General features: G+C 32.2%; 1 protein-coding gene across 1 annotated transcript; it reads right to left on the reverse strand.

Moving 5' to 3' along the window:
- Positions 1-5945: 5945 nt before the first annotated feature.
- On the reverse strand, positions 5946-14811 carry LOC134711868 (uncharacterized). Its single transcript, XM_063572816.1, has 5 exons — positions 14476-14811; positions 13076-13147; positions 11039-11165; positions 6626-6776; positions 5946-6109 (listed from the first exon to the last, which is right to left on the reverse strand). Exons 1-5 carry the CDS (start codon positions 14779-14781, stop codon positions 6004-6006), a joined length of 762 nt encoding a protein of 253 aa, XP_063428886.1. The 5' UTR covers positions 14782-14811; the 3' UTR covers positions 5946-6003.
- Between the last annotated feature and the right edge of the window lie 6689 nt (positions 14812-21500).

Here is a 21500-nt window from a genome sequence, read left to right on the forward strand (position 1 = left end):
TAATTTGGCCAAGTAGTTTCAGAGGAGAAGATTTTTGTAAAAGATAACTTTAATTAACGAAAAATGGTTAAAAATTGACTATAAAGGGCAATAACTCCTAAACAGGTCAACTGACCATTTTGGTCATATTGACTTATTTGTAGATCTTACTTTGCTGAACATTATTGCTGTTTACAGTTTATCTCTAACTATAATAATATTCAAGATAATAACCAAAAACAGCAAAATTTCTTCAAAATTACCAATTCAGGGGCAGCAACCCAACAACCGATTGACCGATTCATCTGAAAATTTCAGGGCAGATAGATCTTGACCTGATAAACATTTTTACCCCATGTCAGATTTGCTTTAAATGCTTTGGTTTTTGAGTTATAAGCCAAAAACTGCATTTTACCCATATGTTCTATTTTTAGCCGTGGCGGCCATCTTGGTTGGTTGACCGGGTCACGCCACACATTTTTTAAACTAGATACCCAAATGATGATTGTGGCCAAGTTTGGTTTGATTTGGCCCAGTAGTTTCAGAGGAGAAGATTTTTGTAAAAGTTAACGACGACGGAAGACGACGACGACGGACGACGACGGACGACGACGGATGACGACGGACGACGACGGATGACGACGGACGACGGACGCCAAGTGATGAGAAAAGCTCACTTGGCCCTTCGGGCCAGGTGAGCTAAAAAATGACAATGGAACACACAGAGAAACGAACAATAAGATAACAACTGTTATTATCCTGGCTTGGTACAGGACATTTTGATAAAACAGAATGGTGGGTTGAACCTTATTTTTACGGCTAGCCAAACCTCCCGCTTTTAAACATTTTTAAATATCACACTTAAATGGCATTACATGACAGGACTCGTTACAAAGAAATACAAGAACATTACGGACAGAAAAATACACAAATAAAATAGTAAAGCAAGCCAAAAAAGTACAAAGTTGAAGAGCATTGATGACCTAAATTTCTAAAACGTTAATTCTATTTATACCTATATATATTATATAATTGATGTCCATGTCAACCTTGAAGTGGGGACTAACCACATAATAAAAACTAACACGCAAAAAAGGACAGCACATAGTTAGCACAAAAGAAAAAACTGCACTGTCACACGATTATAACGCTACAAAAGTGACGTCAAAGAAAAGAAAACGAAAACCACGACAATACACCAAAGTTGATAAATATAATATTATCAAAATGCTGGACTACTGAATAGACAATGAATGTGAGTGAGGTGGATTGACATTTCAACATTCAGTTTTTATCTAACAGGTTCTTTTTCACATGGGATGTCGATGATCCTAATGGGAAAAAAAATAATAAAATAAAACATAATAAGCGGCACATATGAATTTTTGTTACAAATATACTCTGATAGACATTAACAATATAGTTGTTTGTTGTTGAATTCATTACACCTCTTACAATCGATAGATAAGTATAGTTTAAAAGTCATGTTACGAAATGTCAGTTTGAAAGCGGTTCAAATTTTCACGCGCCTAAGTAAATTATTGTATTATGTTATTGATTAAAACACAGTCTTCTCTGGTTCTAATGGTTTTTTTTTATTTCTTTTTTATTGTATTATTCGTCTACTTTGTTTATTTACACAACCAGACACAACTTTTAATTTAATCTTCTATTTGTACTATCCCTTCTTTTTACACTAAAGTCAATTTCATCTCTTTTAATTTGTGATGTCTTCTTGTATTTATACGTGTTGTTTTTGTGATACTTTGTCTTTCAATGTTGACAGTGTTTCCATTGGTCACTACACAGAACTTGAGACAGCAGTAGTAAAGATGCTCAAATATCACAAAAGAAAAGGAAATAAAATTCACAGAAAATCTGGGAAGTTAACCTACACCATCCGAAACGAGTTAAGAACATCAAAAAGACATTCCTTAATATAATACCAAAACTTTCAAAATATAATGTATGTGCCCAGCTTTTTATCGATTTTCAACATTTTAATACCATTCTTTCTTCAATAATCTATTGCCTACATAATAGTGATTATGTATACGAAACATTGCTAAATCAATACTTTCAATCAAATAAGACTTCAGAACCTAAAGCTTCGTCAATCCTTACAATTTTGCAAAATATCAAATTTTAACAGTACTATTCCCCCTGCTATACTGCAAGTTTAACTGATTCTCCTCGTCTATCGTAGAAATAAGTTCTTATCTAGCATGTCTAGGTCACGAAAATAATTTTTTGTGAAGAACCACCATAAATTTTTGTTGGGTTTGGTGAATTAATATCACTGATGGAAAGTTGCTACATAGAAAAGTAAAGTTCAAAATCTGTAAAACTGAAATCATCTCAAAGTTTTCTTTTCAACAGATCCTGATTGTCAATGTCTATCTATAGGTAAAGATATAAGGTAGGCTAAACATGTACCTGTTGAATCAAGGACGGATAGATGCGTTTAACATTAGTCATTATATTTTGAATTATGTAGAGAGAACATTTTCTTTGTTGTGTCAAAAAATATTAAAGGACACTTTTTTTCTTTCTCCGTTAAGAATTCCCGTAAGAGCTCAGCCTTATGAATACAGGAAAAATTCGACACGAAGAGCTGCACAGATGGTTTCCATGGGTATCCCGATTGTTTGTTGAAAAGCATGTCCTTTAAACTTAACCAATATGTTGGCAATAAAGCATATCGATAATGTCAGTGTCAGAGAAAAAAAAACCAGAGTGATATATTGCAAAGTAGATTTTATCCCTTCCTAAGGTAAGATACTTGTATCTGCTTTGGCCAGTATTTTTGACGAGGCAAATCAAGACAAAATCTTCCCATTTGTGGGGGGAATGGTAAACACTTGTGTAAAGTGTAGACAAGTCAAATGTTTCATACTATTTCAAGGTGAAATAGTCTAAAATTGTATGTTCTCTAAAAGATCTTTGGATTTGTTTGAGTATCCAAATCTGATTCACACAACCTCTTGAAAATGTAGCGTCAAAATAACTGTGAAAAAATAATATAACAAAATTATCGAACGCCGAGGAAAATTCAAAACGAATAGTCCCAATTTAAATGGAAAAATCAAAATATCAAACGAATGGACATGTTTTACACCTGGTTTCAATAATGTAGTCATTTTTATAAATTTCCTGTTTACAAAACTTAGAATTTTTCGAAAAACTAAGGATTTTCTAATCCCAGGCATAGATTACCTTAGCCATATTTGGCACAACTTTTTGAAATTTTGGATCCCCAAATGCTCTTCAACTTGGTTTTATAAACATTTTGATATGAACGTCACCAATTATGTAGACGAAACGAGTATCCGGCGTACTAAATTATAATCCTGGTACCTTTAATAACTATTTATAGGTAGATGAAGCCTGGCTGTGATTGCTGATAAAATTGATGTATATAATTTAGAAAGAGGTGTCGCGAGACTTTTGGAGACCCTGCAATAAATATACCGTTGTTTGTGAGTGAAATCGTGTAGTTTAGGTATCCAATACATAAGTGGAAGATCCAGTTCTACATCTTTGGTTTAAATTCCAAAGGAACATAGAACAGACCTATGAAAATCTATGATTTCCTCTAGTAAGTGTCGTGGAGATTATGGTTGTTGAGTTTCTAAGTGAATTGTCATTTATCAAGTAGGTTATGTAATGTGTTGTAATGTTTTGTTTCAGGCGTGCACTATTTGTACGATTCCATCTAAAAAAAAAATATATGTAGTTTTCGATGGCGTAAGATGAACAACTCTCGCTTTCTGATCAAAGTTATTGTATGAAATCAATCAGCATACCCAATACAATCTCAAAATGTCCTTTAAAATAATAACGGTAATCATTCAAATGGACGCAAGCTAAAATAACATGTCATATTTAAAATTTGATTCATTCATGAACTGTGCTGTAAAATGGCCTTGCACATAGCCATACATTTTATTATCCTGGTTATAAGTCGTCAAAATTGAGCTTAAGATTTACTACAAAACTATATTCCAATATTCCTTCCTTTCAATCTTAATATAAAAAAGAAGAGGTGGTATGATTGCCAGTGAGACAACTTTCCACAAAAGACCAAAATGACACAGTCATTAACAATTATAGGTCACTGTACGGCCTTCAACAATGAGCAAAGCCCATACCGCATAGTCAGCTATAAAAGGCCCCGATAAGACAATGTAAAAAAAAACTAAAGAGAAAAACTGGAAAGCATAGTTTAGCTTCTAGTCATTGCAACCTATTTGCTTAAATGTACAAATGGCCCGATAATTGCAGTATTCTTGGTACCCAAAGATTTTTACAATATTTTGTAAATAAGCTCACTTATTATTTGCACCTTAATCATAGGTAGCCTAGATTTCGTTTGTGTTGTATCAACAATAAATTCATCAATATTTTAAACAGGAAGCAGGCCTTTAATCTTATGTTTTGCTAATGGTAAAATTTTCCGTTTCAAATTTGTCATATAACTATAAAATAGTTTTCTTAAAACATGTTACATTGCAAAGAAAAACATTAATGGGATAATCTAATAAATGAAAAAGAGTGTTGACCTTATAGAAATTTTTGCAATGTAACATACAGCCTTAAAATAGCCAAAAATATGTAATGACTAGGTCGACAGTATCAAATTTTAATCATATATGAACAGTCTGAATTATCCAACATGTAAAGTACCAATTCACCCACACAAGAATTCTGAGCTATTAAATTATTAATATTCTCACTATTTTCATCATCATAAAATGTTGCACTTTTTATTTGCATATCATATAGTTGCTTCAAACAAACACAAACAAAACACTTTTCACCTTCATTGTCAATTAAATCAAACACAATATATAGGGTTGTAACCTTGCAAAAAATCTACTATGTTTACAACAATTTCTTCACTCAATAAAAACCTGTTTGTAAACCATTATCTCTTTCTCTCTCTTAAAAAAGAAATAGGCAATTTTGCTAAAATCCGTATTAGTAATAGTGTTCTTAGAATTGAACAAGGGCGTCACACTAAAACCCCTGTAGAAGAAAGAATTTGTCCTTTGTGTCTCTTAGAAGTAGAAGATGAATTTCATTTTACATTAAAATGTACAAAACTAAATATAATTAGAGACCAACTGTTTTCCAGAATTAGTGAAATAGTTCCTTCTTTTTTCAATATGACTAATGAAGCAAGATTTAAATTTTTGTATACGTGTGTTGAGACTGATATAATTAGAATTATTGTTAAATTTATAAGCGGCATGTACATTTATATAAATGCTCTATTAAGCACTAAATAACTTTGTGGTACCACCTCCGCATATAATGTTTATAAATTTGGTATGATATATATATGTTTGTATGTTTGTGTATAACAAATTTGTATTGTCTTGGTATCAATCCTGTGATTTTGGATTTTAAACCAATAAAAATTACTTACTTACTTACTTACTCTTAAAATTATCCTCTAAAAAATTTGAAGGTTTTGTTGTATAATTTGAATATGATGACAAAAACACCTGTTTTTTAGGACATGACAAAAAAAATATTCTTTTCAACAAAATATCATGAAACACTTTGTATAATTTTTCTTGTTTGGTGGTTATATACTTTGCATGTTTATTACTTTTAAACAGCTTAGACACTGCATGTTTTTAATTGTTTTCCTTCTTTAATTTGCATATCTATCATGGTTCTCTCTTTTTTATTTTGCTATCCTCATATAATACCTTTAACCTGAACAAACCTTTTTCCTAGTTCATTAAGTAGAAGATAAGTGGTTGTCTTCCTCATATTGCTTTTTACTTGCTTTATTTAGTCAGTATTTTTTTCCTTCTTAACTGTGATATATGAGGATTTTTTGGTTGCAGCAATCATTAAATTACTGTTACAAATATAAACATCTTTTGTGTAATTGTTTAAATGTATTTTCAGTATTTATTACATGTTGTTGTCAAATGAATATCTAATGCATATCAAATTTTTATATTTTATAAACAAAGATACATTTCATTTAGAAAATAAAATCAAATTTCAGTTTTCTTCTTCTTCTTCTTCTTCTTTTCTAAATATAGAAAAATGGTTCACTCCATTAATAATCCAGTCACTCTCTGAACCCTTTGTACACTCTTTAATAAATCTACAAAGAGAATATAAGACATATAAAAATAAAATTTGGCATGTGTGAAATGTAACATTTATCTATGAAATACAGAAATTATAAAATAGTTTTTTAAATCAAAAATATTCTTCTGGAGTTATTTTTTGATCTTAAAGAAAATTCTGACAGGTTTCATATCATTGCATGAAGGTTTAACAAATTAATTGATGTCAAAACCATTGATTTCAATACTGTATGTAACATTTAGTCCATCTATTTGTAAAATGCTGAAAATTGTAAACAAATAATTTCAAAATTTTCATTCAGATATTATCTCTTAATCATAAAAAAGCTTCTGTCTAAGTTTTACAACCTCAAAAGCAGGCTTAACAAAATTATTGATGTCTACCCAGGGGCATAAAAAATTAACCACAGACTATATCTAACAGCAAGAAAACTCTTTCTATTATTAATCCTTTAATGTGTTTGGCGAAGTGCACAGGCAACAAGTCCAGCTGTTGATACTTTAATATAACATTGAAAAGAACTTTTTACCTGTAATTAGCATTGACAACTTTCTTTGTTATTTCCAAGGCAGCTTTTATGATATCCTCTGCTGTTTTGATTTGATGAGTGGTTTCCTTGAGTGACTTATCATCAGGAGAATTATAATGAAGCACAACAGTAATTTCAACAAATACATTCCCTGTATGGCAAAAAAGAAAATATCTGAATAACAAAAAATAATATCATGCCTTGTACAACAATACATTATAGTACAAAAACAGACACTTCTTCTCTACGTTTTTGTAGTGATTGTTGTATTGTTTGTTTGTACATTTCTCTGTGCTGGAAGTTCTAAGTTTGTTTGTGCTGTATTTCTGTTACATATTGGTGTCATTTTAGTGATATTTTTTAACATTGCCATAAAAGCAGGAGGTTTGGCTAGCTATAAAACCAAGTTTAAACCACCATTTTTATTAAATGTCCTGTATCAAGTCAGAGGGCATTTATTATCAAATCCTTAAGTGTGTTTATATGTATGTTGCCTTCGTTTTTCTTTTTGTTGCTCTTCAGTGTTTCTGTTGTGTTGTTTTGCCTCTTATAGTTGATTTGTTTCCCTTGGTTTTAGTTTGTAATCAGGATTTGTTTTCTCTCAATTTATTTATGACTTTTAAACAGCCCATATGCTACTGTTGAATTTATTTACTCATTATCAACAGATTACATCAATATAAATATAAAGATATGTGGAGTGGAGTATATATGTAAAATAAAAAAAGGCTGACACTGAGTGCAGCTGGATTATGACAGCAGAGGTCCAACCCTGGTCGTATAATCAAAGAGCTTAAAGCTCTGAGGAAAAAAGATGCCACTGTCTCTAATATTGGGATAGTTTTTATGCAAGTCTTGATTTTCACATACCTTAATTAGTTTAACAATGCAACATGTCTCGTAAGCATATAATTGATATTTGTATATGTGTGTGTGTGAAGTGAAGGTGACAACTGGCTGTTTTTTTTTAAGACAAATGAATAGGTCAAGACTGCCTGAATTGTACAAATAAATATCATAGAAAGGCTTGTATATTTCTCACTGGTACATAGTGTGAATCCGGGTCCGTTCGCGCCCATTCATGTTTGCGCCCACTCATGTTCGCCCCCTTTCACTTTCACACCCTACATGTTCTTAATTGGTTTTGTGTTTGATAACTCTGTAAGCAAGTGTTTTCTTATATTAGTATAATTGTTGTCATTGTCTCAAAATAGTGTTGAATAAATCTTAATCATGTTTTGGATAGGGTATTGTTAAAAATAATAATAATCCTTTCTAAATAAAGTGGTATTTTGTCAACGTTTTATTTTGTGTTGAATAACTCTTAATCATGTTTTGGTTAGTGTATTGCTATAACTTTGTTTCATTGACTTGTTTCAAAATGAAGTGAGATTCTGACTATGTTTTTTTCTGTGTGTTGAATAAATTTTATCATGTTTTGGTTATAATAGTGGATTGCTATATTTTGGTTCCTATATTTTATTGCTTCGTTGTTTCAGATCAAAGGGACCAAGCTGTTAAAAACAATTATCTTTTATGTTTTTCCTTTTAAATCTTCAATTTTTTACTCATACCAAGCTAAAAATACATTCAGTATTTACACCAAAGCAATTTAAAACAACAATCATGATTTTCCAATTATTCAACTTGAATTTGAATTAAAATTGGGCGCGAATGAGTAGAGTGCGAACGGACCTTGGGTGCGAACGTGTAGGGTGCGAAAGTGTATTGGGCGCGAACAGACCTGATACCACAGTCTGAACCCCCTTCTCCCACAAAATATTAAGTAAATAATCTTTTTGTTACTGTTATCAAAGGTCTAAATTAAAATGAAACTCAGATAATTTCAAACATTTGTCAAAGAATTCTAGTCAAACCGGCACCTGGTTAAATTGGCACCTGGACAAATCAGCACCTGGTTAAATCGACACCTGATATAGTCAATTCATCACCCATGTTAAATATATATTTTAAACAGCATTTTAAGCAAAATGAGTAAAAATAAGAAAGGGATTGCCAGAATTGTTTTCGGTATTTAAGCAAAAAGAGTTAAATACTAACTTTCACATTTTTGGGTGTTCATGTACATTTTGTATATATTTATTTTTCTCACCTAAATGACTTTTTTGGTGTATTTTTAATGATATATATATATGAGTAGTCCAAATAATTATTACGTCTGGCAAGGCTTTTTAAATTTTATTCTGGAACACCTTCCTATGAGCGCAAGGCTATGTTAATTTTTTTCTGGGACGCCTTCCTACGAACGTTGTAAGAAGGCGTCCCAGAAAAAAAATAAAATATCCTTGCCAGACGTCATAATTATTTGGACTAATACATGAGATATTGGATATTTTTATGCATTATTTTAACCAGTTGTGCATTTAACAGGATTGTTGGTTTAATGCTGTTTAAACTTTACTGAAAAAAACACCTTATATTTGCTAATTATTTGGCATGAAAGTTTGATTTATTGAAAGGGACTCATAGTTTTCCATTTTATTGTAATAATTGTCTAATTGTTAAAACAACAGTTGGGTAAGGGCTTCGTTGTTTACCTTTGAACACAACAACATATTCACTTTGGTTTCCTTGTTTACCTAAATACACAACAACTATTCACTATGTACTTGGTAACAGTTATTAATGAATTGAATAGAAAATATTATAACAAATATTATTGGAGGCCGAATTGACGTCAAATAGGTGCCGATTTGACTAGATGCCAATTTAACCAGGTGCCGACTTGTCTTGTACGTTTCAATTCCTCTGCGATCGTTTGCGGTATTTTCTAGAGAAAACCTATTTTCTTGAGAAAACCTATTTTCTTGAGAAAACCTATTTTCTTGAGAAAACCTATTTTCCATCATCAAAGAGAAGAAGAAACTGCTTGAAAATGATTCTGGAACGCTTCATGATTGTAAAAATAAGTTTAATTCACTCAAATAGCAATTTTGAAACTTGCGATGTTTAAACAGGAAGTTTTAAAAGCACGTGTAAAAGAAGAAATTAACCGGTGAGAGTGGAAATCCGTACATGACAGATATCACTATAGTACGACTTTGAAAGTAAAACAGTTCCATCCTTTTGTAAAACAGTCTTTAATATACCTATCACATTAATGTTTGAAGGGTCTTAAGATTATTCAAACCATATAAGTCGGTATGAAACACCAAAACGGAATGAACAATAACCGATTACGTTTTGTAGTTTAAAAACTCTAAACTGGTTCCCGTCAAACTACAACACTTTGTTCGAGTGTAGTGGAATACAAGCAGAAACCAGTTAGATTGTATAGTAAATATGAAACCGAGTGTAAACAGGTTCCTGGCTGATATCTACACAATGATCATGCATAATGATAACAAACGCAGATTCCAGTTTGTATGGAAAATAGTAAATACAAAACCAAGCGCGGTAGGCAGAGAAATGTAATGGAGTTCAGGTCGGCAGTAATGGAACAATGACTGCGTCATTTTCCAAAAATCAGCAATGTGATGAATGACACACAAATAACCAAATGGTAATCTATAGGTAAAAATTCAGTCTTCAACAATAGACTGGTCCTTACAATATATAAATCTAAACATTCATCTCCAGTTTAAAAAAAAATAGTCTCTAAATAGCCTGTGTCTCTTACCTTGGTCTAAATGTGAATATTAAACAGAGGAAGCAGATGGATTCATGACAAAATTGTGTTTTGATGATGGTGATGTGTTTGTACATCTTACTTTACTGAACAATATTGCTGCTTACAATTATCTCTATCTATAATGAACTTTGCCCAGTAGTTTCAGTGGGAAATGTTAGTAAAAATTTACAAATTTTATGAAAATTGTTAAAAATTTACTTTAAAGGACAATAAGTCAATTTCGATCATGTTGACTTATTTGTGAATCTTACTTTGCTAAACATTTTTGCTGTTTACAGTTTATCTCTATCTATAATAATATTCAAGATAAACAAAAACAGTAAAATTTCCTTAAAATTACCAGTTTAGGGACAGCAACCCACCAATAGCAGGGCAGACAGATCTTGACCTGATAAACAATTTAACCTACTGTCAGAGTTGCTCTAAATGCTTTGGTTTTTGAGTTATTAGCCAAAAACTGCATTTTACCCCTATGTTCTATTTTTAGCCATGGCGGCCATCTTGGTTGGTTGGCCTTGTCACTGGACACATTTTTTAAACTAGATACCCCAATGATGAGTGTGGCCGAGTCAAGTTTAATTTGGTCCAGTAGTTTCAGAGAGGAAGATTTTTGTAAAAGTTAACGACGACAGACGCAAAGTGATGGGAAAAGCTCACTTGGCCCTTTGGGCCAGGTGAGCTGAAAATGAATTTAGTGTTTGGTTTCTCCAACTCCAAGCATTCTATTTTCATGCACAATCAATATTTTTGTTGATAAATACCTGAGTTCCCAAACATCATACCAATTTGATGGACAAACATTTTAATAATATGGTCTTCCATTATTTTCAAGTCTCTGTGTTGCTTCTCACTTAAGCGATTGTAATTTCTCTTTATTTCTTCAATAGACTACAAGTAAAAATTATTAAGTGCACCTCTAAGTTAAATCATAAGCATCATCCATGCAACAACTTTTTTGTATTGCTGTTCTTCACCTTAAAATTAAAGTGAGGGCATTTACTAGGATCTCCCAGCATATTTCTACAGTATAAAAATAAGGAGATGTGGTTTGATTGCAAATGAGACAAATATCCACCAGAGTTCAAATAAGTGGATATAAGCAATTATAAGCCTATTTAATATTAATTTAAAATTAGTATTATTTAACTTCATTAGACTTTTCCTAAGGGGGAGGGGGCGCTGACTGACCTAAGGGGGGGACCCTCTCTGGTCATGCTTCAATGATTCCCTATATAATCAACCAAATTTTTCCCACAAAAGGGATCCGCCTATGTTAGTATGTTTCTTGTGTATAAAATCTACAACAGTATGTTAAACAAGAGGCTCTCAAGAGCAGGAATCGCTCACTTTAAATTTTTTGGTTAAATCTCTAATCAATGATTATTTTGGCTTTTTTATTTATTTAAATGTTCTTTGAAACGTCCTATTTTCTTAAAAAGCAAAAAAAAAAATCATTTTCTCCTATGTTCTATTTTAGCCATAGGAGCTATGTTTCTTGACATACAAGGAAATAAAATATAAAATTTATACTAGATACTCTGAAACTCATTTAGCCTAAGTTTGGCTGAAATTGATACAGCATGCAGTTTCAAAGGAGAAGATTTTTTAAAGTAAGTCAACATGATGAACAAATTGTGAAAAAAGTCTTTAAAGGGCAATATAAACTCCTTAAGGGGTCAATTGACAATTTTGGTCATATTAACTTATTTGTAGATCTTACTTTGCTCATCATTTTTGCTGTTTACAGTTTATCTTTATCTATAATAATATTCAAGATAATGATCAAAAACTGCAAAATTTCCTTAAAATTACCAATTGAGTGGCAGCAACCCGTTGTTTGATTCATCTGAAAATTTCAGGGCTGATAGATCTTGACCTAATGAACATTTATACCTCATGTCAGATTTGCTCTAAATGCTTTTGTTTTTGAGATATATGCCAAAAACTGCATTTTACCCCCATGTTCTATTTTTAGCCATGGTGGCCATGTTTTTTCACAAAATAGAGAATAAAACACAAAACACAAGCTTTATTCTAGATACCCTAAGGATCATTCAGCTAAAGTTTGGTTGTAATTGGTTCAGTAGTTTCAGAGGAGAAGATCTTTGAAAGAGTTTACGACGAAGACGACGACGGAAGCCAAGTGATGGCAAAAGCTCACATTTCCTTTTAGGAAAGGTGAGCTAAAATTGGATAAATTTCTTAATTGGAATATACACTTATAATTTCAATATTTTTACTTTAACAAATGTGGTAAATGTGATAAAATTAAAATGTTTCTGTAGGTGGTGTTCAATGTACACATGAAACATGTTCTTGCAATTTTAAGCAACCAAAATGATTTGCTCAGTTAAAAAATAAGAGGGATTCAGTTGGCCTAATATGTACACGAATTGATGGAAAAAAAATCGATGGAAAGTATAGTTTTTCTGGCTATTTAAAAGAAATAAGCATACACAATGTATATAAGAGGATACATTTTAATGCATTATGAGATAGCCCTCTTTTTAGCTAGGTTTTTCATCCATATTTTGGCTATGATTTAAATAAAAAATTAACTAGAAATTAAATAAGAATTCCATACTTAACTTATTTCAGAAAATTAAGATAAAAAGTTAGTAAGATTTTGTTCTTGATTCAGTATAAATCTCTATCACTTTGCACAGTGCTGTTTACAATATTATAAATGCTTTGTTAGATTTGATTATGACCCTCAAATATCTCCTACATTGGTATCAATGAAATCCCAAAACATGTTATGATAAAGAGCAATTTTTCTACAGAGTTGTTAAACTTACATCAGGATCAACTAACTCTTCTAAATCTTCAAACTGTCCCCTTGAAATCAGACTAGACACATGAGTGATAGCCTAAAATTAAAATAATACACCAGTGTCTTGTAACATGTCTAATGATCGAAAGATGGTATGTTATTATCAAACCTTGGGTAAAACAGTGAGGATGTGATCGGTTTATCCCTGTCACTCTGTGTACAACTATATACATGTATACATTTGTAGCTATGAATCTGTAAGAAGTCAGTAGATTTAATAATGGTATTGTAACATCATGTTTCTATCATTGTTATTACATTTAAATGTTTATCTTAAATATTTTATAAAGAAAACTTGCCTGTAGTGTATGCCCATATATTTTTTAGTAATTGGTTGTTTGCCTGTGACAGAGCTTTCACATGTTTAAATCTTTATTGTTTATTCAATATTACGACGTTTGGATGTATTGAAACTCATCCACGCCTGCTATTTTTTATTATAAATTGTTATTTGGATGGAGAGTTGTCTCATTGGAACTCACACCACATCTTCCTATATCTACCCTCTGTAATATCTTCATGCCCAAAGACTGATCTCACTCTTTCGCACCCTATTTATTGGTTGCGTGTTTAATAATTTTGTAATCAAGAATATTTCTAGAAACATTTTTTTTTTCGTTGTTTCAAAATAAAGTGAGATTCTGACAACAAATTTATATATTAATTTTTGTTTTCATTGTTTCAATATACATAATATAAAGTGTGATCACTCTAAGTTCCAAGCTGTTATTAATAACAATTATCATTTGTGTTTTTCAATAAAAATCTTCATAGATTTACTCATACTGAGCTAAATACATGCAGTATTTACAAATAAGCAAGTTAATTTAACAATTAGAATTTTCTGATAATTCAACCATAGCTGCCAACTGTCACTAATTGCTGGGGGTTTCCCCCATGCATGGAGGCTCCCAAATTGAAATTTTAAAAGACAGTTTTGTCCACAATTTAAACAAAACAATTAATTTTCCATTGAATTTAGGCTTATAAAAGTATGTAGAAGCAAAAAAACGACATTAAAATGTATTTGCAGACCCCCTAGAAGGTTTTTAAGGACTATGACAGCCATCTTGCAAGCAAAACCCCATGGGCATTTTGAAAAATAGGCAGGTACAATGTATGTTCAACTGGAATTTGATTTAATATTGGCTGCAAAGTGACCTCAGGTGTAAACATGTGAATGTGAACATGGTGAAGAGAAAGTGTATTCTGTGTGAACATACCTGATACCTGTAAATATAAACACATTGATATACATACATGATACATGTATGTATATAGATAAGTTTACTTTTACAAATGTACATGTAATTAAATTAGAAAATATTACATAATAATAAATTAAAACAGATTATATAAACTTACTTGTGTTGCTCCTGCCAGGAATTCTGACTGTGAAAACGTTGCATCATAGTAGTTCCTTATTAAAAATTCAAAATATTTATTTTTCAGCCATAATATAAAATTAGGTTGAACTATTTTTGGCAATTTCATTAATTTTAAAGGTCGTTCATTGGACATCAATAGAGATTTGTTTGTAGAAAATGCACGAAATTTCTCTGAAATGTGTGAAGGACATTTTTTAAATGAAGAGCAGATTGGAATTACTGATTTGAAAGACGGCTTTGCCAACAGCAGCCTCAACATGCTCAATGGCAATGTTAGTTTCATTTTGTAACTTCGGCCAAGTTCAAGGAGACATTTTGGAAATAGGAGAGAAACTAGTATACGTATTCTATTTTCTTCTTTTGATTGTTCCCTCCAGTATTTGGAGTACCACTACTTTTGTGTCATAGTACGGTATATCAACTGTGCTGTAAAATTAAAGTAAAAAAAGGTTTACTAACAATGATCAGTGCCAAATTATGAAAACTTAGCATTCTGTCTATAAAACACATTTCCTACTTTTTAAAACACGAAGCATCATAGGGACATCATATAGTCCTCAGCTGAGACTTCTTATAGTAGTCTCAATCCTCAGTCATCCCAAAAAGGAACACATGTATATTGGCTGTTCCAAGCCCCAAAACAGTCACCAAAAAGAATCCAAAATAGCTAAGAAGTACTGAGCTATTCTATAAAATTATCGAAAATACAATTTTTACCCTCCCAGCACAAGAAAAATCAAAGTACTGGGGTAATGAACATCGGATGACCGCAAGTCAGTCTGGTGGTGAATAGTGACGTCAATTGGCTAGGGGTAACATATATCTCTATACCTGAAAGTAAGGTTAATAAGGTATAAAGAGATACACTTTTTTTCTGAGTAAAGTTCCAGTGTAGATGATGAATAAATGACATGGAATTCAACGTATTATACCTTACCTTATATCTGTACCTTTAACCTCCTACATAGGAGAACCACACCAGTGTCTTCATAGGCACCAGTATGTCTAACAGTAATATCCTCCACCTGCGTGCTTTATTTATAGTGCATTAACAGTCCAATACCATTGAATTTTTGTTTTATATACAATTCAGTCTTTACACAGTGTTCATTTTCCGTATCATAGTTGGGTTATTAAACCTTTACGTTTTTCTTGTCCCTTTTCAATCCTTTTGACAGGCAACTATATGTGGTAATGTGTAACAAAAAGAGGAGTCGGCGGCTACAGTATTCCATTTTAGCCATTATTTTTGTGTTTAGTTTCAGATTTTCCCGTAGCATTGTAATGTCCAGAAGAATTTGCATCTTTGTATTTTGCATTAAATTTTGATGTCGTTTGCTCATGAAAGTCTATATTTTGCATTAAATTTTGATGTCGTTTGCTCATGAAAGTCTACATTTAATGAACCCTTCAGAATGGCACTAACTTCATCCAGAATTGAATTCCTGGTATCGGATAATCCTTCACATTCTAGGATGAAATGTTCCCGAGCGTTCCTTGGTGACATATAAGACACATCGGGTCTGTTTCATTTTCATACATTTTGATTCTGTGCGACTGCAGAATGTAATATGTGCCGGTTAGCATTTTTAGCTTTGAAGGAATTATAATGAATGTCTAGTGCAAGTGCTTAGTGGACATTCTTCTTTAATAATTCGTATTTCTAATAGGTTTGATTTGAGGTTTCATATTTCTCACATTTTTGCTATTCATGATTTGGTACTCACTGTTATTCAGTAAACATTTAATTTTCACCCCTTTTTTCTCTAATCTTAAAAAAATAAGTCTATTCTTTAAAAGTGATTTTTTACGCATTACTCTAATTTTCCCCCCAGTTTTCTTTAATCTTTAAAAAAAAAAGAAGTAAAAATATTCTTTTAAATGAATGAGTACCGTGATTTCCAAACAACAGCAAGGCTTTCATTTGTTTCTCAACAATGACGTGTTGATGTGTATTTTTCTTCATGATTAAAGTCCAAGTCCAAAAAAAAAAAGTCCGAGCAAAGGAGGGGCGGGGCCTATGCCCTCTACGCCCCCCTCTGGATCCGCCACTGAATTAAAAGTCCGAGTAGAAGTATCGGAGAAACCAGTTCACACTGACTGAATAATATAGTCTGTTATCACGAAACCAAAATAGGTTTACCAAGTTTGTTTTCACTTCTATCATATTTTTACAATGATAATTTTGATAATTTTCTTTAAATTTTAAGAAGGGAAAATTCTGTTAAAACAGTTAATTTTTAGCGTTTTCTTATATTAATCATTCAATATTCATTATATTTGAAGACCGCGCATTTCTCTAATCTTTATTTGTTTTGCCCGTTATTCTCTAATCTTCATTTTTTAAGGGCATTATTCTCTAATCATTTATATTTAGTTTATTGTGTTATATTTTGTATATTATATAATTGTTACGCCCCGGTGATTTGAAAGCTAACATAGTTTTTACCGTGTTCTCCGTTCCACACTTGATACACGCAGATGTCCGTTGTTGTTTTCTGATTTGTGTTTTACAGAAGATATAGCTTACTTTGACCTTATATTATATACTGACTTCTTTAAATCTATATATCGACGTTATTTCTATGTGTTATTGTTCATTTTGTATTTGGTTATACTTAGTTTCAGTATAGCGCGCCAAATGTAACGTTACGTGTTCTTGTTTATGAAGAACTTGTGTATTACGTCACACATGGTATAAAATAAGGAACGCATGTTCCTACGTTGAGCTTCTCTCCAAAACCTCCATGCAGTCAGCAGTCTCTTAAATGCAGAACACCAAGTAGATTTGCTGCACCAAGTAAAGTTGCTTGGTGAAAGTATATAAATGCAGTGCACCAAGTAATGTAGTGCACCGAGTAGATTTGCTGCACCAAGTAAAGTTGCTTGGTGAAAGTATATAAATACAGTGCACCAAGTAGATTTTCCTGCACCAAGTAATGCAGTGCACCAAGTAGATTTGCTGCACCGAGTACGCTGAGTATTTGAATGCCGTGCACCAAGTAAATCTTTTTGCACCGAGCAATTGTTTTATTAATCTTAGTGCAAGTAATGCACCTTGCCGTATTACTTATTGTATATAATTATTAACGTATTTTGTTTCTTGAACCGCTGTATTTGATGTATTGTTTAAATAGAAATAATACAATTTATGAACTTCCATTATGATTTTTATTATTACTTCCTTCACCGGAGGCCCACATTAAAAGTAACTACGGGTGTATATCCTGACAAGAAAACCCCGGAACGTTACACTGGTGTCAGAAGTGGGATTTTAAATTTTTATTCATAAAATAAATTATCTGGTGAAGTTTGAAAACTAAAGTCTTTTTAAAATGGATGATTCTTTACAATCTGATATAATTCAATTTAATCCAACTGATAGATCATCAATTGCTAGTGATGATACAGTGGAGAATATTACACATGCAGAGAGAACAAGTTCGCAGAGTTCTTTTGAATCTATTCATGCAGAAGATTTATCTTATAGTGTACCAGCTATTTCACCTGCAGTAGGAGACATATTTGAATCACTCACAAATCAAATAAGAGATACATTTCACATGTTGACACAACAAAATGCAGCAAATCTTTCAATGATGGAAGACAGATTTCAAAATGAAATCACGCATTTGAAAATTTATTACGAAGAACAAATATGTAATTTAAGAGCAGAATTTAATAAACAAAAGTCTAAATCTGATCAAATTCAATCTGAAAGATCAGAAATCATTGTTCCAGAAGCTAAAATTATAAAAACACATGCAGTACCTTCAAATTCTGAAACATGCAGTTATCAAAATTACAATAATACTAGGGATATGCAGTCTAATCCAAGTTATTATGCTGACGTTTCACAAAAACACAAAGTAAATATGAAGCCGCAACCCTATGATGGTACTGATGATATTGAAGAATATCTCAGTCAGTTTCAAATTTTAGCTGAAGTTAATGGTTGGGATTATAATACAATGTCACTCTGTCTGGCTAGCAGTTTGAAAGGTGGTGCTAGAGCCATTTTAAATGAATTAGATGAGTTTAAAAGGCGAGATTTTGATAGCCTAGTTGAAGCCCTTCATAATAGATTTGGTTCAGTTCATAGGTCTGAGATATTCCGAGCTCAGTTAAAAACTAGAGTAAGGAAAGATAATGAATCCATATCTGCCCTCAGTCAAGAAATTAAAAGAATGACTCGCTGTGCTTATCCTGGTGCTCCTTCCTCTGTAACAGATATACTTTCTTTGGACCGGTTTATAGATGCATTACATCACCCTGAAATGCGTCTTAAAATAAGAGAAACACGGCCTAAAAATATAAATGATGCTGAAGTTTTAGCAATTAGATATGATACTTTTAACCAAGCTGATAAAATAAGGTATCATAGCTTAAATAATGCTGTCACTGGAATTTCTGTCGAGTCAAAGAATAAATGCTTTCGCTGTGGTGAAAAAGGGCATGTTAGAAAAGATTGTCCTTATAGAGAAAAACTTATCAAGTTATAAATATTGTTTTCGTTTGATTTGTTTGATTTATTATGTTTAAAACTGTTTAAAATGTGTATTCTTGAATGTAATGCAGAAGTATCCTTAAAAGTAGAAAAAAGAGCTTGTTGAATCGTTCAATTTAGTTGCTGGTGTCTTCCTGTCGTTGATATAATGCTGTTGAATTAAAATTAGCGAGAACTAGTAGTGATCCAAACTACTACTACATAAAAATGATAATAACACATGCTGAAATAAAAAAAAATATCTGTGTAATTATACCCGATGCGGAAATAATAGCATAAGTCACACTCCATGAGTAAAAATGAAGCCATGGAACCGGACAAATTGTATGCTATTGTGTCGGATGTAAGTTACATGGACTAAATACAAGTCAATGAATGGTTTGTTAGTAATTCTTGTCGCTGATACATTCATGTTATCATGAATTAGAAGAATGGTTTGCTGTTGTATTTTGTAAGTTATCCTGTGACAGAAAATGTCTGTGGAAAACTTATATATCTTAAGGGTTTTACTTGTACGTCCTGTGATGAATATCTGTGGAGTACCGGTGATTTTGTATGTGTATATTCTGTGATCGAGTATCTGTGAAATACCATATTTTAGGAGCAGTATAGTCCTGTGACTGGTATATTGTCTGTGGAATACTGTTGCTAATGTGTTTTTGAAGTCGGTTCCTGTGACGAAAGAATGTCTGTGGAAACCTTATTTATATATTTTAAGGGTGTTACCCGTACGTCCTGTGAAAAGATTTCTGTGGAGTATTGGGGGATTTTTAGTATGGTCCTGTGACTGGTATATTGTCTGTGGAATACTGTTGTTTATTTGGATATCAAATTGTGATATTAGCGACTGGACATAAGTATATATGTTTGTGTCAACATAACAAGAATTGTATATGAACTGATTTTACCTAGACTTGAAGCGGCGAACTAACCATTCATTGAATACCCCGTAAAGACATTTGTACAGCCTGCTATAACATTTTATCTAACTTTAATATTGATGGAAGAACTGTTTATCTCACCACAATATCGAATTGTAATGATCATACATTTTACAGAAGACGATGTACAGGAAGAAGAAGACGATCTGAAAAGTGGAAATATCTGCATGATTGAATGATGGATTGTTATATTTAATACTAATATGATGTGTTACCTACTAAATATTATTTGTTGTAATCTTACAACAAGAGGCTACTTTTACCAAATGGCTCACAAAGTGAGACATTTCTGTTTTGATTCTATATAACATTATGAAATGACATCTGCATGACATACATACTCTCATATTTGAGGACAAATCCTTTTTTTTATAAGGTAGGGGGTAGTGTTACGCCCCGGTGATTTGAAAGCTAACATAGTTTTTACCGTGTTCTCCGTTCCACACTTGATACACGCAGATGTCCGTTGTTGTTTTCTGATTTGTGTTTTACAGAAGATATAGCTTACTTTGACCTTATATTATATACTGACTTCTTTAAATCTATATATCGACGTTATTTCTATGTGTAATTGTTCATTTTGTATTTGGTTATACTTAGTTTCAGTATAGCGCGCCAAATGTAACGTTACGTGTTCTTGTTTATGAAGAACTTGTGTATTACGTCACACATGGTATAAAATAAGGAACGCATGTTCCTACGTTGAGCTTCTCTCCAAAACCTCCATGCAGTCAGCAGTCTCTTAAATGCAGTACACCAAGTAGATTTGCTGCACCAAGTAAAGTTGCTTGGTGAAAGTATATAAATGCAGTGCACCAAGTAATGTAGTGCACCGAGTAGATTTGCTGCACCAAGTAAAGTTGCTTGGTGAAAGTATATAAATACAGTGCACCAAGTAGATTTTCCTGCACCAAGTAATGCAGTGCACCAAGTAGATTTGCTGCACCGAGTACGCTGAGTATTTGAATGCCGTGCACCAAGTAAATCTTTTTGCACCGAGCAATTGTTTTATTAATCTTAGTGCAAGTAATGCACCTTGCCGTATTACTTATTGTATATAATTATTAACGTATTTTGTTTCTTGAACCGCTGTATTTGATGTATTGTTTAAATAGAAATAATACAATTTATGAACTTCCATTATGATTTTTATTATTACTTCCTTCACCGGAGGCCCACATTAAAAGTAACTACGGGTGTATATCCTGACAAGAAAACCCCGGAACGTTACATAATTATATGACTTATATTGGGTAATTATCATAATACATGGATAGAAACCTATGTTACAGATTATTTATTTGATAAACGGTCAGAATCTTACCATTCAATGAGTATAGTTTTTGTTTTTGTTTACCATCATATTCACTGGCTCTCTAGTCTTTGCTGTATCGTGGCTTCAAGGTTTTTTTTTTATTGGAAGACGATGCCGTGTTGACAGGATAGAACCAGTGACATTAGTCGAACGCACCTGCCACATGTGACTTTTGAACTACACAATAAGACTATAGTTAACGAGTTTAGGTTAAATTTTCAAAGCCTGTTTGTGAGATA

This window comes from Mytilus trossulus, chromosome 3 (genome assembly GCF_036588685.1).
Source record: "Mytilus trossulus isolate FHL-02 chromosome 3, PNRI_Mtr1.1.1.hap1, whole genome shotgun sequence".
Classification (NCBI taxonomy): domain Eukaryota; kingdom Metazoa; phylum Mollusca; class Bivalvia; order Mytilida; family Mytilidae; genus Mytilus; species Mytilus trossulus.

Bases quoted from the DNA above. Each gene is read 5' to 3' on its own strand.
- LOC134711868 (XM_063572816.1), bottom strand. From the start codon at position 14,781: ATGAAACTAACATTGCCATTGAGCATGTTGAGGCTGCTGTTGGCAAAG. The intron at 11,166-13,075 runs GTAAGTTTAACA...TTTTACTTGTAG, and splicing joins AAGAGTTAGTTGATCCTGAT to TCTATTGAAGAAATAAAGAG. The intron at 6,777-11,038 runs GTATTTATCAAC...TTTGCCATACAG, and splicing joins TATGATGTTTGGGAACTCAG to GGAATGTATTTGTTGAAATT.